Here is an 18,605-nt window from a genome sequence, read left to right as displayed (position 1 = left end):
CCCTTAGTCTCAAGTGCACAAATCCCAATATGGAGGCCCTTATCAAGGCCTAGCGTGGGTCATGCTTGCCAGTGTCCCATTGGCCCAAGCAGGTCACATGACCAAATCCAGAGTCAGTCGGGGAAGGCCCACATAAAGGCAACAGTATCAGGTTGACTTATTATACGAATGTACCAACATCCAGGATAAACTTAAGAATTTAGGAAATCGATAGCATTCCCATTACTTAATACTTGCCTGATGTCCACAGTCCATAATTCACATGTGAGTAGTAGTACTCCCTAGGGAGAATTTTATACATTTTAGATATTTTGAATGTGCTAGTGAAATATAGCCAGAAAATGAACATTTGAAATGTATATTGTTTTATTACGAACTAGGTACCTTGTTATATTGTAGTCCGACCATTATGTTGATTTTTATAAAAATATCAGGAGCAAGTAGGTTTTATTATCCATGAGTTTTCTTTCAGAATAGTAAAGTTACATTACAAAATACTTAGACGAGGCAGTGTTGGGGGCCCATATTTGTGAAACGTACTAGTTCAGCTTGACTGCTTAACGACGAGCCTTCAGTTATTTTCAAACCCTGCTAGCCAGATTAAGTGTCACTAAATTATTTTTTTTCAATAGGTATTGGTAATTTTTATTTCTGTTTTGAGACTAGGACAGAAAACATACTGGGGGGCGGGGGGATCTCTTGTTTCAGGAAGCAGTGCAAAAATGTCAAACCTTGCTTTGCCAGACTCTCCCCTTCTCCAAGACCCCCACACCGTCTCAACCGCCCTCCTTGGCACGGTGAATTTACTTCTAGATCGTTGTTCGAATTGTGAACTTATACAACAATACCAGCTCGCGGGTATAACAGAACAGATGGTGCAGCTCCCGAGCCCGGCAGCTGGAAGGGACCCGGGCTGCGCTCGGCACACAGTAGGGGCACCATAAACGTTGATTGACTGAGTTCATCGCGGCGGTTGACGCGGAGCCCTCCCGTCACCAGGCAGTGTCCTTATCTCTCTCCAAGCCCACACCCCTGGCCCGAGAGGCGGTGAGCTCTGAGCAGATGGCGACTCCCGGGTGCCAGGTGTGCGGCGCGTACGGCTCGGGACCCGGCACTGAGTTCTTTGGTCCCGGCCCCACCCGACCCCTCCCGTCCCACGAGCTCCCCCACCGCCGCGGCCTGCGGCACACGGGCTGTCGGGCGGGAGCGGGACGCCGGGAGGGGAGGGCCGGGAACAAGGAGATCGGTGCCTGGCGGAGCCCGTGCGTCCCGCTCCCACCGCCCGCCACGCGCCCCCACCCCCTCCTCCGACCCGCGTCACTTGGCCGCCCGTGCTGTCTCCGAGCCTTCCCACCTCCCCGCTTTGCGATCAAGCGCCTTTCTTCCTCCCCCTCCCCTCTTCTTATCTGACATTTGCTCGCCCGTCTCTGCCCACTCCCCAGCGGCTCTCCCTCTCTGGCAGACGCGCCCTAGCCCGCCCTCGCACAACCTCCAATCGCAGGTCAGCTGGTTTGCCAACGTCGGCCGAGGGTTGCTCTCTGCTTTAAGCGTTTTTCCATGAGTGAAATCGGCCGCTTTCCCCACCGGGCTCCTGCTGTAATTGCTTCTACTGGGCTGTTGGGGGTGGGGATCCCGTGGGTGCGCTCCCGTCCACACCGCACGCTAGGGTTCCTGGGATAGTTTCGGGGTACCCGGGAGCGAGGAGGTAGCCCCGCCGCCGCCCACGACGCTTCCTCTCAGGCCGGGCTACCGCGGGTGCCCTGCCAATCCGAGGGGGACAAAGCGAGCCGAGCCCCTGCTGCTTCCCAGTCACCGCGCCTGGGGCGCAGCCTCCACCAGCTACCCGCCCGCTAGAAGCTCCCTCCTCCCTGACCTGAAACCGGGAACTGAATCCCTGGGGGTTTCGGGTGCGCCCCCCCCCCCCCCCCGCCGGGCGAGGGCGCCTCTGCCGCGCCGGGGACTCCCCACCCCGCTCCCGCCCTTCCCGCACCCGCGAGGGGCGAGGGAGGGCACTGAGGCACTCCCGCCCCTGCGAAGGCCCGGGGGCTCGGGGAAACGCTTGAGGATTGGGGTGCAACCAACTGTTCCCCCTCCCGCCCCCCCCCGCACACGCCCCTCGCCGTCCGGCGCTTTCCTCGCCTAGCCCGCCGCGCGCGCACGCGCCCCGCTCGGGCGCCCCGCACGACCCGGCGGCTGCGAGCTCCACGGGGCCTCAGCCCGCAGGGACCCGGGCGCGGGGTCCGCGCGTCGCCCGCCGGCCCGAGCGCGGGCTCCCGACGCAGCGCGCGCACAGAGCACGTCGGCGTGCAGAGCGGAGGTCGTGGGCCGCGGGGTGGGGGGGTGGGGGGGGGGGGTGGCGGCTGTCGGTTCCGGTCAGCGACGGAACTGGGCGGCACCGCCGAGGGCCTGGCCGGCTCGGGGGCGGGGGGCGGCGCGCGGGGGAACCCCCCTCCCCGCAGCCCCGGCCAGTCACAACTTCAAAGGAGGGCCGGGAGCGCGCGCGCGGGGAGGCGGGGCGCGTCTTCCCTCGGGCCGCGTGTGCGCGCGCGCGTCTTCGGCTCCTTCCCCGGTCGTGGAGCCTCCACGGAAGACGGGCGTGAAAACGCTGCAGACAGGACCGCCTGAAACATGTTTACAGTAGGAGAGACTGTCCTCCAAAAGCACCGCCTGGGTCCATTCCAGTCTATTTGTTCCCTGTAACTAACCGAAAGGCGAGGCGCGGCCGCGGCGGCGGAAGGAGGCTGGGCACCACGACCGGTCGCCCCGGCCTCGCCGAGCTGCGCGCCGCCGAGCGCGGCGTCCCGGCCCGCGGGAAACCATGTTTTAAGGAGGCGGGGTGGCCTCTGCGCGCCCTTAAGTACTGCGCGCCGTTCCTCCGAAGCCGCTGTGCAAAACGGAGAGCGGCCGGCGGGGACGCTGCGTTCGGACCCGTGCCCGCTGCAGCAGGATGATGCGGGGGCACGGATCATGTCCCGGGTTCAGTTACCGTGTCCAAACGCGAGGCCAGCCCTGGCTTCCCCGGTCTCCGCGAGCATCTGACAAGTGGACGCGAGGAGGCGGTGGGCGGCCTTAAGTCTTGACTTATGGGGGGGAAATCATCTGAATTCGCCGACACACCCTAGTAACGGCTGATCGTTTAAACTGCTACCTAAGGCAGGCAGAGTAGTGGATGGAGGATGATAGGGGTGCGGGAGGGGGAGGGGGAGGGGGAGGAGGAGGAGGGGACGAAGAAAGAAGTCTGACCATCCCCACGTTTTCCCACGTCTGCTCGCGGGCGCAGGGAGGCTCAGCGCTGCCACCTGGCGGCCGCTCCTCCCCGGGTTGGGAGCCCGCTGGCCGCCGAGCACTCCCAGACTCCGGTGGGTGTGCCCCGCCTGGGCCTCGCCGAAAGCAGCAGCAGCTCGAATTCATGCTTCAGAATTCATACTCCAGCGGCCCAGGCAAACGCTCGTTTTCCGCTTGTCCTCGTGAGACGACGGAAAGGGAAGGAAAGGAAAAGTGACTTGGTATGGCCATCGAGTGCTTACTTAATCCTACCAGGCGCTACTCGCTGGTGAGGAGGGGTGAGAAAGTGGTAAAAAAAATTATTAGAGACTCTTACCTCTTAGCTTATTCTGGAAGTAAAATAAATCATGGATTTCATTTTGCCCCAGACTCCCTATTTTGCTCTTTTGTAAATATGAGTTACTTCCATGTTATGTTTTCAATACAAACCCTGAAAGGGAAGTCCGGTTCTCATACAACTTCATGAAGTGGGAGTTGTAATTTGTCTACTTGATTGAGAAGTAAATCAGCCTCCGTTGGAGGGTTCTTTTCCCTCGAGTGTGCAACAGAAAACGCTGGGCCTTTCAGTTGGCAAAGTCCAATGACATCAGATTTCCCAGGGCTGCTCCCGGCCCGCTAAAGTAACAAACACGGGGGTTCCCCACCCCCTTTATTTCATTTGAACTGAACACTTGTCAGACCAGCTCCCACAGTCACGGTTTCTATAACCAACGCAAGGCAAAAATCTTGCAAATCAGTGCAAATCCAGGAGATTTGTTAAAGTAATTTCCCTTCAGTTCCCACCCACCCCCCCGCCCTGTCCCCCACCGCCCCCGCACCATGCCATAGGCATATAATAAACATTGAGATGGAATCTTATTTCCATCTATACCCCATCCCATTTTATGGATGTGAGATTCTATGTTGTACAGGTATGTGAGAGCAGAAGAAATGAATTAGCAGATATTACATCTCAAATAGAATTCCATTATTTAATGGAAAAGATAATTTACCTTCATTCAAAATTTGAATCGTCTAACATCAGTGCTAACAAAGACAATTCGTTTATTCTAAAATAGGGTGGGGTTTTTGTCTGGTTTTGCTTTTTGCAAAATTGTCTTGGTTTACTGTTAATATGGCTTAAAGAGTAGCATTAAGAATTCCTTCATGTGCTGCAAAGCCAGCAGAGGGATCACTGAGTACTGATTTACAAGGGGCCACCAAATATTTGGTATTTGGGGAAAAAACATCAGTAATGTCGAACTGGTTACAAAGCATATGAAGTTAGGTAATGAGAACACAGAGGTCTCTTCTCGTTACTTGGTATTGAGAGGCCCGATACATTCCAGCATGCACGTGGTGAGAAAGAGGACTTTAATAAAAGCCATTTGTCAAATGTTTTCTTCCATTTGAAAAGAAATAGTGACATCGAAGAACAAACCTACTTTAGAGGTCTCAGCATTCATATATACTATAATCATGTTATAAAGTCAATGGAAATTACGAATACCTTAGTTCTTCAGTTCTAAGAACCTTTTTTTTTGTTTGTTTTCAACATCTCTAAGATATCTTACAACTGAGGGGATGTCACAGCTTCATTGGCAATTTTTCTTCCTTAGTTGCATGTAACAGTGGCGTGTCTTAAAAGCTACTGGATTTGTTAAAATAAAGAAAATACATCTCACAATACAAATAGGCCGGTGGCTATCTTTTTAGTATATACTTTTAAAAACCTGTGTGTAAGTAATGCACCTGGCTGGCTGAGTCCATGGAGCCCACCACTCTTGACCTCGGGTTGTAAGTTTGAGCCCCACGTTGGGCGTAAAGATTGCTTAAACATAAAAATCTTAAATTGTTTTAATTTTAAAATGTTTAAAAATTAAAAACCCATGTGATTTCAGCATAAACAAAATGACTAGGCCCACTTTGATTAAGTCCCACTTGCCCCCATACTTTTCAGTGGTGGGAGCAGAAATGGTTTCAGAAATGTAATCACTTACATTGCCAGTCGTCTTGACTGAATGATCACAAACTAGCTATGCTCTCAAATCATTAGTTGGTATAAATCCCAAAATAAATATATTTATTCCCTTTTTTTATTCTAGTGAAGATACTTTTATACATAAATTACATGTATAAAATACATATACCTGTATATATTTGTGTACATACATGTATACAACTGTATGTATACTCTTAAGAGGTAATTTTTATGTCAGAGTATAACATTTAGGATTGCTGGGGTTTTTGAGTGTGCATACCCAAGAAAAGAAAACGCATGATGAAACACCCAACTTTGTTATATGCAAAAAAAAAAAAAAAGGTTTTTTGTTTAAGATTTGTTCCCCCTTCTAAAAGAAAAAGAATATAACTTGGGTAGGTAGTGGCCAAGAATGAGTTGCTTTTACTCAGAAAACATTCTTGCTTGGGTTGATCCTTGAAGATCCAGTCAGATGTCTCCAAAGGGTGTTATTTACAGTAAAATTCTAAATCTGACAACCTGGGCCTCTCGCCAGCTACATACTTTAAAAGTTTGACAAGATAAATAGAAATCTGCTGCCTCCCACTAGTCTGATCTGAATCAAAAGCTCACTTTATTACGTTGGGTTGGCCCTACCTAACCACCTATCCCTGGCCTGTAGAAAAACAGTTTAAGGAAAGACCAATTTTTACTTGAACCCTAATTTTCACACCTTGTGGTAGAGATCATTTTTGTGGCCAAATAAACATATATTCTGATCACCCTTGTACCTTTCCTCTGCCACACTCTCCACAATAGTCCTCACTTTCTTTTAAAATGATTAAGACAACAGGATTGCCACTATTGTCCTTGTATGGGTCACATCCATACTCTGATTACTTTTCAAGTCAGCGACCATCCTCAGCGTGCCTGGCTGGCTCAGTCCGTGATCTGAGTTCAAGCCTCACCGTGGGTGTGGAGACTACTTTAAAAAAATCAGTGAGCATCCACAATTTTAGTTTCTTGAACAACAAAATGCTGCCTCTATTAGAAGGAGTATCTCTGGCATTGAATTACCAAGAGAAGGATAATAACATTCACTGGGGGCTTACAATGCATCAAACTCATTGAACCCTCACAACAACCCTATATGAAGTAGCTCCTAGTGTTCCCATATCACAGATGCGGAAGACTGAGACTTAATCATATGCCCAGAGTACAAAACCAAGTAAGAAGGACTAGCATCTAGGTCTAACATAAATCCAGAGGCCCCACTGTCTTCTGCCACAAGTTACCACCTCCTTCTTTCCCTCTGCCTTGGCCTTTTAGCTCCATTTGATTCAAGTAACATAGAAGCAACGTAGGAAGAATATTTAAGAGGAAAAATATATATAAGAAAGAACCCTTCTTAAAGGGTTGGGGCGGGGTGGGGGGGGGAGAAGGGAGGAGAGTGAAGCAACCTTGAATTTTGAAAATGTGGGAAACAAATATTGAGAAAGTAAATCGATTCCAATCCTTTACTCAACATTATCATCCTATACAAAACTCTATGGAAATTCTGCCATTAAGTATGGAACACTGCCTAATGTGTACCAGTGGAGAGCTCCTCTGTTTGGGCTATCTAGGATTTACAGGGGGGTTTAAATCGTTAAATAACCATAGTTAACCCCTGTTTGGTTAAGAGAGCAAGCAGTTGTTGCAAAAATTCCTCTCCTCTGCCTTCCACAAACAGAACAAAAATTGCTCTGAAGGGATTTACACAATACATCAACATCTGTGCTGTACCTAGAGTTGTTAAAATAATTGTGATGACAGGTGTCTAGGTACCACTTTCTTAATGGTTTTCAATATCCATTGATTTATTGTTGTGGCTTTCCTTCCCCCTTTTACATCCTTGGCTTTATGAAGGATCCGAGGAACAGATTTTGCACTAGAGGCTGATTCTTTATTCCAGTACTGAAAAGAACTAATAAAAATAATCACTTGGCTTTTAAGCAGAAAGCTTCCATTTACAGTATTTCACCCTTACTCCCCCCCCACACACACACACTTCCAAGCCCCTTGTTATCTAACATAATGGTTAGAATACATTTCCGTCTCTCCCCTTAATAATTTCATGCATTAACATCCTCTTTACACCACACACACACACACACACACACACACACGCACGCACGCACGCACACACACACACACACAGAGCAAAAGGAAAAAAAGGCAGCAGAAATCTCAGCTGTACTTCTAGCCCTTTTAAAAAGTTTGCTCTGTAAATTGGAATGAGGTCAGATTTGGAGCTTCTCATTGCACGCGGAGATTATTATTGCATCGGGTTCCAAGCCAATGGGAAGCCCGGGGGAGGGGCTTGGCACGAGGAAGCGTTGGTTACAGCGGCTGATTGGCCGTGGCCAAGACTGTGAAAGGATAAAGAGGCGCGAGGCGGAATTGGGGTCTGCTCTAAGCTGCAGCAAGAGAAACTGTGTGAGGGGAAGAGGCCTGTTTCGCTCCCGGGTCTCTAGTTCTTGCACGCTCTTTAAGAGTCTGCATTAGAGGAACTCTGCCATTACCAGCTCCCTTCTTGCAGAAGGGAGGGGGAAACATACATTTATTCATGCCAGTCTGTTGCACGAAGGCTTTTTGGCTTCCTACCTTGCAACAAAATAATTGCACAAACTCCTTAGTGCCGATTCCGCCCACAGAGAGTCCTGGAGCCAGAGTCTTTTTTGCTTTGCATTGTAGGAAAGGGACTAAGTGATAGAGACTATGTCGCTTTCCTGAGCTCCTGAGAGAGCGCTCGTGAACTGGAACCAACTGCTTCAGGGGAAGAAAAAAAAAAAAAAAAAAAAAAGACTTGCCTGGGAGGCGGCGAGAAACTTGCACTGGAAGCTTCAGCAACCAGCATTCAAGAAACTCCTCTCCACTTTAGCACGGTCTCCAGACTCAGAGCCGAGAGACAGAGCAAACTGCGGCGCGGTGAGAGAGAGAGAAAGCGAGAGCCAGAGGAGAGGGAGGGAGAGACTCTCCAGCCTGGGAACTATAACTCCTCTGCAAGAGGCAGACTACTCCTTCCCCGCATCTTTGGGAGACTTTTCTCTCTTCGCCCAACGCCGCCCCGGCGAGGAGTGGAGGGGCCCGCACGGCCGCCGCGCGCTTTCTCCCGCTCGGCGTGTGCTTGGCCCGGGGAGCCGGGAGGGCCCGGCGATCGCGCCGCGGCCGCCGCGAGGGTGTGAGCGCGCGTGGGCGCCCGCCGAGCCGGGGCCATGGTGCAGCAAACCAACAACGCCGAGAACACGGAAGCGCTGCTGGCGGGCGAGAGCTCGGACTCGGGCGCCGGCCTCGAGCTGGGCATCGCCTCCTCCCCCACGCCCGGCTCCACCGCCTCCACGGGCGGCAAGGCCGACGACCCGAGCTGGTGCAAGACGCCGAGCGGGCACATCAAGCGACCCATGAACGCCTTCATGGTGTGGTCGCAGATCGAGCGGCGCAAGATCATGGAGCAGTCGCCCGACATGCACAACGCCGAGATCTCCAAGCGGCTGGGCAAACGCTGGAAGCTGCTCAAAGACAGCGACAAGATCCCTTTCATTCGGGAGGCGGAGCGGCTGCGCCTCAAGCACATGGCTGACTACCCCGACTACAAGTACCGGCCCAGGAAGAAGGTGAAGTCCGGCAACGCCAACTCCAGCGCCTCGGCCGCCGCCTCCTCCAAGCCGGGGGAGAAGGGAGACAAGGTCGGTGGCGGGGGCGGCCACGGGGGCGGCGGCGGCGGCGGCGGGAGCGGCAACGCGGGGGGAGGAGGCGGCGGCGCGAGCGGCGGCGGCGCCAACTCCAAACCCGCGCAGAAAAAGAGCTGCGGCTCCAAAGTGGCGGGCGGCGCGGGCGGCGGGGTCAGCAAGCCGCACGCCAAGCTCATCCTGGCGGGCGGCGGCGGCGGCGGCGGCGGGAAGGCGGCGGCCGCGGGCGCCTCCTCCTCCTTCGCGGCCGAGCAGGCGGGGGCCGCTGCCCTGCTGCCCCTGGGCGCCGCCGCGGCCGCCGCCGACCACCACTCGCTGTACAAGGCGCGGACTCCCAGCGCGGCCGCCTCGGCCTCCGCGGCCGCCTCCGCCGCGCCGGGCCTGGCGGCCCCGGGCAAGCACCTGGCCGACAAGAAGGTGAAGCGCGTCTACCTGTTCGGAGGCCTGGGCGCGTCCTCGTCGCCCGCGGGCGGCGTGGGCGCGGGCGCCGACCCCAGCGACCCCCTGGGCCTGTACGAGGAGGGGGGCGCGGGCTGCTCGCCCGACGGGCCGAGCCTGAGCGGCCGCAGCAGCGCCGCGTCGTCGCCGGCCGCCGGCCGCTCGCCCGCCGACCACCGCAGCTACGCCAGCCTGCGCGCCGCCTCGCCCGCCCCGTCCAGCGCGCCGTCGCACGCGTCCTCGTCGGCCTCGTCCCACTCGTCGTCGTCCTCGTCGTCGGGCTCCTCGTCCTCCGACGACGAGTTCGAAGACGACCTGCTCGACCTGAACCCCAGCTCAAACTTTGAGAGCATGTCCCTGGGCAGCTTCAGCTCGTCGTCGGCGCTGGACCGGGACCTGGATTTTAACTTCGAGCCCGGCTCCGGCTCGCACTTCGAGTTCCCGGACTACTGCACGCCCGAGGTGAGCGAGATGATCTCGGGAGACTGGCTGGAGTCCAGCATCTCCAACCTGGTCTTCACCTACTGAGAGGGGGGCGCGCGCGCGCGCGGGCCGGGAGCAGAGGGCCGGGTTGGGGGGGGTGGGGGAGAGGAAAACAAAGAGAGCGAGAGAGAGCGAGAGAAGTGGACAGAGGAAGAGTTGGAAGAGAAAAGGGAAAATTGAAAAAAAAAAAAAAAAAAAGGAAAAGATTAAAAAAAAAAAAAAAGCGAGCAGGGCCGGCTTGGGCCGCGTCGCGGTCGCGGGAGAAAGCGCGGCGGCGTTTTGGGGACCCGCGCTCCCATCCCCCAGCTGCCCGGCCGCGGGGACGCGGAGGAGGCGGCGGGGAGACGGGGTGGGGGGGGCGACCTTTTATTGTTCTTGATGTTGTTGTTGATGGCAAAAAAGCTACTTGGAGTTTCCTCCCCTTTGCCCGAAGAGACACCCCCACACACCCCCCCCACTTCCAACGAGCTTCCGGACTTGTCTGCTGCTCCCCCAGCAAGAAGCCGACTTGATAGTTTTTTCTAGAGACTGAAGGAATCTCGTCCCTTTCTCATCGCCCCCTTGCTGTTTTTGCTTTATTTTATCTCATTTCTTGATCGAGAGAGGAGGGGGAAAAAACAACAACAAAAAAAAGAAAAAGAAAAAAGAAAGCAAAGAAAAGAAAGAAACCCAACGCGCCCCCGGGGATTTAGTTCTCAGCACCCCCGCCACCCCCCTCCCCCTGAAGAAGACAGAAGGCTCCGGGCGTGGAATTGGACCGAAGGCTGATCTTTTGGGGGGTCGCGCAGGCTCGAGAAGCGCCGGGACTGAGAGACTCCACGCTGGCGGATTCCCGTTTTGCTGGGTTTTGCCTCCTTTTTTACTTTTTTTCCCTTTCTTTCTTCTTTCCTTCCTTCCTTCCTTCCTTTTTTTTTTTTTTTTTCCTTGCCCCCTCCCGCAGCCGGAGGAGGAGGTGATGCGGAGAGCCCGGTGGGGAGCCCGGCGAGGGGCGCGGGTCGGGACGCGGGGTAGGGGGCTGCGGAGGAACTGGGACGGGTGTGCACGCTCGGGGAGCAGGTGGCGCGTCCCGGCGGCCCCCGCCCCGCGCATCCCCGCAATCAGAGAGGTGAGACTGGGCGGCCCGCGGGCGTGCAGGAGCGCGGACTGTTTGATGTGGTACCGGGGGGCCGTGGAGGGGCGAGTGGTTTCGGGCGGGGGGAAAAAAAAGAGGTTTTTTTCTTCTCTTAATCGGAATCGTGATGGTGTTGGATTATTTCACTGGTGGGGTTAATATAGCATGTTATCCTGTCTATCTTTTAAAGATTTCTGTATAAGACTGTTGAGCAGTTTTTAAAATAGTGTAGGATAATATAAAAAGCAGATAGATGGCGCTATGTTTGATTCCTACAACAAAATTATCACCAGCTTTTTTTCATTCTTAACTCTTTAAAGGATTCAAACGCAACTCAAATCTGTGCTGGACTTTAAGAAAGAAAGAAAAAAAACCACAATTCAGGACCAAATTTTTTCTCAGTGTGTATGTGTTTATTCCTTATAGGTGTAAATGAGAAGACGTGTTTTTTTCCCTCACCGATGCTTCATCCTCGTATTTTTTTTTTCCTTGTAAATGTAATCAGATGCCATTTTATATGTGGACGTATTTATACTGGCCAAACATTTTTCTTTTCTTATTTTGTCCCTTTTTTACTTTAACCTTTTCGTTTGCTTTCTTTTTTTTACTTCCTTTCTTCCTTCCTTTTTTTTTTTCTTTTGTTTTTGTTGGATTTTTTGGTTTTTGGTTTGTTTTTTTGTTTTGTTTTTTTGGGTTTTTTTTGGTAGTTTGTTGTTACCCACGCCATTTTACGTCTCCTTCACTGAAGGGCTAGAGTTTTAACTTTTAATTTTTTATATTTAAATGTAGACTTTTGACACTTTTAAAAAACAAAAAAAGACAAGAGAGATGAAAACGTTTGATTATTTTCTCAGTGTATTTTTGTAAAAAATATATAAAGGGGGTGTTAATCGGTGTAAATCGCTGTTTGGATTTCCTGATTTTATAATAGGGCGGCTGGTTAATATCTCACACAGTTTAAAGAATCAGCCCCTGATTTCTCCATGTTTACACTTCAATCTGCAGGCTTCTTAAAGTGACAGTATCCCTTATCCTGCCACCAGTGTCCACCCTTTGACCCCAGTCTTATAAAAAAGGGGGGGGGGGAGAATTAGCCAAACACTGTACGCTTTTCAGAAAAAACAAAATTTTTTAAATAAAAACTGTTCTGTCCAGAGGCTTTAAAACTGGTGCATTTACAGCAAAAAGGGATCCTGTAGCTTTAACTTGTAAACCACATCTTTTTTGCACTTTTTTTATAAGCAAAAACGTGCCGTTTAAACCACTGGATCTATCTAAATGCCGATTTGAGTTCGCGACACTATGTACTGCGTTTTTCATTCTTGTATTTGACTATTTAATCCTTTCTACTTGTCGCTAAATATAATTGTTTTAGTCTTATGGCATGATGATAGCATATGTGTTCAGGTTTATAGCTGTTGTGTTTAAAGATTGAAAAAAGTGGAAAACATCTTTGTACATTTAAGTCTGTATTATAATAAGCAAAAAGATTGTGTGTATGTATGTTTAATATAACATGACAGGCACTAGGACGTCTGCCTTTTTGAGGCAGTTCCGTTAAGGGTTTTTGTTTTTAAACTTTTTTTTGCCATCCATCCTGTGCAATATGCCGTGTAGAATATTTGTCTTAAAATTCAAGGCCACAAAAACAATGTTTTGGGGGAAAAAGAAAGAAAAAAATCATGCCAGCTAATCATGTCAAGTTCACTGCCTGTCAGATTGTTGATATATACCTTCTGTAAATAACTTTTTTTGAGAAGGAAATAAAATCAGCTGGAACTGAACCCTAAATCTCGACTTTTGTCATTATTATTAGACCCAAAGCCTCTAAGATTGGGAGGGCCCCCATCTGCCTTAGCTGTGAAACAAGTAAGTTCTCCCAGGACTGCCTGTTCAATGCGACCTTACTGGGGAACAAGAAGTTCCTCTTGGCCAGATTTGGCAGGCCCTGACCGTGAAATGACGGCGTCCGCTGAATACGTGTCAACTCTGCACGCTTTCTAGGAATTTTCTGATTTTTACATTTAAATAAATGCCGTTTGTCTTGAAATTTTAAAAGGAGGGGGAAGGGCAATGTGGACAGAATCCTTTACAGACAAAAACTGGCCGGCTGCTCTTTTTTTTTTTTTTTTTTTTTTTTTTTTTTTTCTCTAAGCCTTCTGTTCCTAAAGCTGCTTTATCCGCGACTTACCCCAGCTCGCTAACCATCCAGCAGTGGCTAGAATTGTTTTCCACAGATTAAGAACACACGAGCCTGTTAAATGATCGCCCTGTTTTGGAGGAGGAAGCCATCAGTGATTTTGAAATGGAAAGGGATCCATTTTTTGCCTAGAAGCAGAAAGGTTCGTGTGGTGCTAAAAAGTCTCCATTTTGTGCCATGCCCATTTTGTGGGTTATTAATGTAAGTGAAATGCAACAATAGAGATGAACTGGAGAAGTTGGCTTCCTGAAGGCCGAAGGGAAACCCAACCCCCACTCTGGATCTGTGAATAGCACGCTTTCACCTAGTGGAGATTTATACTTTTTATATGTGTCTGGCACAGCAGTATTACTGAGACCTGTATGCAGGGGGGGTGGGGGGGGTGGGGGAGAAAACAGGCCCATTAGTGCTGGCTTGGAAGCTGCATCTTGCTAAGTAGCACTATTTCCTGTTTACTTTGAGAGTTAACTATTGCCATTAACTAACAAAACCTGTCCTTACTTCCAAACCGTTGGTTGATTAAAAATGTGTGCTGTGTGTGTTTTCTAGTTTTCTAGCCCTGGAGAGGTGGAGTTAATACGCAGACATGTTTGGAAGTAACCCTTTCAGCCATCAGGATGGCTTGTACGTAAAGCAATATCCTTCATCCTAGAAGAAGAGGTTTTTGGAGGCGAGTCCAAAACGTGCACATTTTGTTGTTCAGTGAAGAGCAGGCAATCTCTGCCTCCAAAATAGTGTAACTGTTGTGTTTCAATATAATTTCACCTTTTCAAGATGATTATAGATACTAGTTTCCAATTTTTTTTTTTTTTTTTTTGCATTTTTCCAATAGAGTTGTTTTCGTTGCATTTGTATACTGAAACTGTGAGATCTCATTTTTTTTAAAGAAGACCTTAAAACCATATGGCATCTTAAGTCTCTTCAAAAACCTTTGCAGGGGGAGGGGGAGCTCCTTTTATAAAGTGCTTAAATTTAATTTTTGTTCATTGTAGTTATGATGATTGTTTAGTTTTTTCAGATCCAAAGTATCAAAACCTTGACATAAATGAAGCCTATATGAGGCACTTTTTTTATATTTTATTTTGTAGGGTTCTCCTAGAACTATATATTTTTCCTGTATTTTCCATGTGAGGGCATATGCTTTAAATGTTTTCTTTAAGAATTTTGGTAATGTTCCTTTAAAAATGAAAGCTTAAGTGTGTGTCCTTCTTAGCAGGTGATAGAATAAGGTGTAAGAAACATTTTTGTACTTTAAGCAGTTTTCATTCGTAAGGATACTAACGTGTTGGATGGTACAAGGCATAAAAAACCTGAGAAACCAAACAGTTTAGTATGGCTTTTTCTTTCAGAGAATTTGGATCAACAGAAAGGAATAAATTTCAGATTTTCTTTTAAGACTATCAAACTATTTTTCTTTAAAGACAGTGCTGCGGGGGAGGCAGGGGGCCTAGGCAGCTCAGTCAGTTGAGCTTCTGACTTCTGCGCTCAGGTCGCGATCTCGCGTTTTGTGGGTTCGAGCCCCACATCGGGCTGTGTGCTGACGGCTCTGAGCCTGGAGCCTGCTTCGGATTCTGTGTCTCCCTCCCTCTCCGCCCCTCCCCCACTCACACTCTGTCTCCCTCAAAAATAAGTATTAAAGAAATATTTTTTGATTAAAAAAGACACTGCTTCGGGCCCTTGTGCTCCATCAGAAATGTGCATCACTTAGTACACTTGCTGATGTAACTTCTGTCACTTCCTAGTTGAGTACCTACAAGTGCCAAGAAAAAAATACAGAGCCTGTAAGCTGATACAGTAGTAGGCGGGGTGCCTAAAATGGCTTCTTCCAGCTGCTCTAGGGACTGGCCTGGGGGTGCTGGAGACATTAAAGGGTCCTAAAGAAAGTGAAAGCAAAGGGTTGGGAAGTGAATGTCAACATTTACTGAGTATTTCCTGTATTTATAGTGTACTCATGAATTAGAAAACATGGTTTGGGGAATGCCAGGGGTCAGAAAGCTTCATCAAAATTTAAAACAATTTAAGGATCCCAAGGAAGCATTGGAAAGATCCCTGTATCCAAGAAAACCAAGAATTCTGCTAGAAATGTAAGTGTATCTTACCCATGTGAATTTCTCAGGGTGAAAGATTGATCTGCTTTATTTTTCTTCTGGTTTTGTTTTACACCCACTTTTTCTCCTCCTTTGAGGCCTATAAACTACTTTTTAAACCCGTAGTTGCTAACCTCCACCCCTACCCCTCCTATCCATCCTGAAAAATGAATCTCCATATACATTTCTAGATCTTTACTCTGGCTGTCTTTCGAAAACTAGAGTGGAGAGGGTACGGTCAGAAGAAGCATCTCTAGGTATCTGCTTGGTGTTTCCGACTCTGCCCCAAATCCACCAGGCTCCCCTCTATCCAGAATAAGAATGCAAAATTCACGTGCTGCCATTTAAGGCCCTGCACAAAATGGTCTTAGCCCCCCTTTCCAGTTCTCCAAAACTCCCAACGTAGCCAAACTGGCCTCTCCCATTAGACTGGAATTCTTGGAGGACTGGAACCAGGGCCTTAAATACTTCCTGTATCCCCAAATTTGCCTTCCCTGGTTCAGTTGCATATAATAAACGTTTAAGTCTCAACTTGTTGACTTTACATTTACATTGTTTCAGTGGGTCCTTAAGAGCTTCCAAAATGCTTTTGCATATTATGCTGCCTGATTATAGCAGCTGTGGTAAGCAGGGTCCGTGGACTTTGGGAAAACCAGGCTTAGAATTCTAGCTCAGGGCCTCTGATCACATTTCTTAGCCTCTTTATGCTTCAGTATTGTAATACCCGGTGAGATGCCTAGCCTACTGTAAGGGCTCATAAAATGCTAGTTCCTTACCTTACGGGTTGTTCTAGAAAAGGTAACCCATGTACAGGCCTAGTACAATGCTAGCAACATATTTTTGAAAATAAATCCCCCCAGAATCAGTGTCTTCACTACAGCAGAATTGTCTGGAAATTCTTGTTAAATGGCAGAGATTACCAAGATTATCAGACTCTGAGCTGGGGCCCTAAGAAGCCCCCCCCCCCCCCCCCGCCGCCCCATGTTTTTCCAGTGTTTCAGAATCCCTGAAACCAAAGTTTCAGATTCCTGCCCCAATGGTATGTTAGCATATTCTCCCAATAAATCCACAACAAGGGATTATGACTCCCTTTTGTTACAAGGAGAAATTGAGTTCAGAGTAGTTCAATGATTGGTCTGAGGTCATGAGGTCAGAAGTGAGCGAAAGGGCACCGGAAGCCCTTCTCGTGAGCCATAGTTCTTGTTTCCGAACTAGATGTCTTCTCCACTATAATAACAAAGAAACAGGCTTTAGCCAAGGCCTCAGGCCTGTGGGTAAGGATTCCTTCAGCCCTCCCACTTGCTAGCCGTTTCCCAAGGATGCCCTCCTGCCTTCCTGACTGAAAGAGCAAGGTTGGGTGATGAGCTAGGTTGAATATTTTGTCTATAGTCCAGTTCAAAAAAAGGTGCTCAGATAAAATGAACTCTGAGAGCGAGGCTTGGAACAAGGGACTGAGCCAGAGAATAGAAAGGCGTAAATACAGTGAGTGGGACTTCTGCTTTGCAGCCTGAAAGGCAGATTCCTGCGAGTGAGGAAACTGGGAATGATTCAGAGGAACACATTCAGCCTTTCCAGAGAAGGCTACCAGCTACCCATTCTAACCTAATGAGATTGACCGTTGGCTACAGTTAACTTGAAGGGTTTTATGGTTTCCTGCATGTGTTGTTTTCCTTCTCAATGTTAAAAAGAAGAAGAAGAAGAAAAAAAAAAAAAGCCTCACATCACCAAACGGTATTTCCCAGGGGGCTGTTTGAGGAGGCTGCCGCATTTTGGTCTGCGCCTTAGTTAACAACGCACCTCCATCCGAGTATGTCCCTGGATACAGGTGATAATAAATTTAGTCCCTTTTATTTTCTTCCGCCACTTTGAATTCAGGGCACTTGGTTTATGGAGGACGGCCAGACACGCCAGGCCTAAGTCAAGTCATGGCAGGAAGCTTCACCTAGAGACTTCCTGTACCCTGCAGACTTTTTGCTGAAGGACAGGGCTCTAACTCGTCTGCACCAATGCACGACATCGCTTTGCATCACGCGTAAGACATTCAAATGCTATTCCATTTGAGTTTTTTTGTTGTGGTTTTTAAGGATAGGACAGAAGAATCCGATGAAATATCGTCATGTAGCTTGCTTGGTTCCTTATATGTTTTCCCTAAAACATAATTCTTTGGATGAGTTTGTAAACACATACTGAATGTGCTGTTTCCGGACACAATCTGCAGTTGAAAGCCGGGAGGCAAATGAAAACCCTATTAGCAGGCTCTCTGCTTATAGTGAATGCAGTGAACGTCCGGCAGTTGTAGCCAGGTGATCGGCTAACGTGTAGGGTGCTTGTCTCCGCTTTTAGGAGAGCGAAGCAGCCAAATCTCGTTTAACAATCAATTAGCAATCATTGCATATGTGGTTAATTGCCGCCTTCTTCCCAGTGCCTGTCCTAACCTCCCCGGCTGCCAACACCTACAACCTGTGAAAATACCTCTTCTGGAACTCCTGACCTTCATCTTGGCCTCTGCTCTCTCCCTCCCCTTTCCCACACTCTCCATGTGGCCCTTTTATCTCTCTTGTTTATCCCCTGAGACACTGAATAATTTATTTGAAGTTCCTGGGAAGTGGTGGGACTTTAGTCTAAAAACACATTGCACTTTGTTCCTCCCCCTGGCAGAAGCAGGTCCAGAAGCCTGTCTTTTTTTTGTTTGTTTGTTTGTTTCCAAGATACTCAAATTAGGATATTTTGAGTAAGACTTGATTTTATTTATTTATTTTTTAAGTTTATTTATTTTGAGAGAGAGCGAGCACATGCGGGCACCAGTGGGGGAGGGGCAGAGAGGGAGAGAGAGAGAATCCCGAACGGGTTCATGCTGTCAGCACAGACCCTGATGAGGGGCTCCAACTCACAAACCATGAGATCATGACCTGAGCCACTACAGTTGGACCCCTAACTGAGCCACGCAGGCATCCCCAGAAGCCTGTCTTTGAAAGAGGTAATGCTAAATTCATTTGCAGATTGGCTAACGGTTTTAAGTTTTGGGTGAGCCCCCAATGAATCCAGATGTTGGAGGGAAAAAAAAAACGGGTGGGGGGAAGGTATTGCTGAAAGTGAAAAGTACCTTGGATCCCCCAAATAGGGCCGCCCAAAGACTCTTCCCAGATACTGTTTCAAGATGTTAAAAGGTGTGCTGTAGTCAAGGAGATTTAAAAACCGTTGAGCACTGGGTGTTGTATGAAAACCAATTTGACAATAAATTTCATAATAAAAAAAAACACGTTGCTTAGGAAAATGTCCAATTTTTAATTGTTGCAACAGTGTACGTGTGCAAATGGGAAAGTCTTTGCCG

At 48.9% G+C, this 18,605-nt stretch overlaps 1 protein-coding gene across 1 annotated transcript; it reads left to right on the top strand.

Moving 5' to 3' along the window:
• Window positions 1–7,013: 7,013 nt before the first annotated feature.
• On the top strand, window positions 7,014–12,778 carry SOX4 (SRY-box transcription factor 4). Its single transcript, XM_019425262.2, has one exon. The coding sequence runs from the start codon at window positions 8,482–8,484 to the stop codon at window positions 9,919–9,921; it is 1,440 nt and encodes a 479-aa protein (XP_019280807.2). The 5' UTR covers window positions 7,014–8,481; the 3' UTR covers window positions 9,922–12,778.
• The last annotated feature ends 5,827 nt before the right edge of the window (window positions 12,779–18,605 follow it).

The sequence above is a fragment of the Panthera pardus genome, unplaced genomic scaffold (assembly GCF_024362965.1).
Source record: "Panthera pardus isolate Hobbes unplaced genomic scaffold, ASM2436296v1 HiC_scaffold_17, whole genome shotgun sequence".
NCBI lineage: Eukaryota > Metazoa > Chordata > Mammalia > Carnivora > Felidae > Panthera > Panthera pardus.
Note: the sequence above shows the minus strand (reverse complement) of the source record. Positions and strands in the feature narration are given on the sequence as shown.

Coding starts and splice junctions, on each gene's coding strand:
- SOX4 (XM_019425262.2), top strand. CDS start 8,482: ATGGTGCAGCAAACCAACAACGCCGAGAACACGGAAGCGCTGCTGGCG.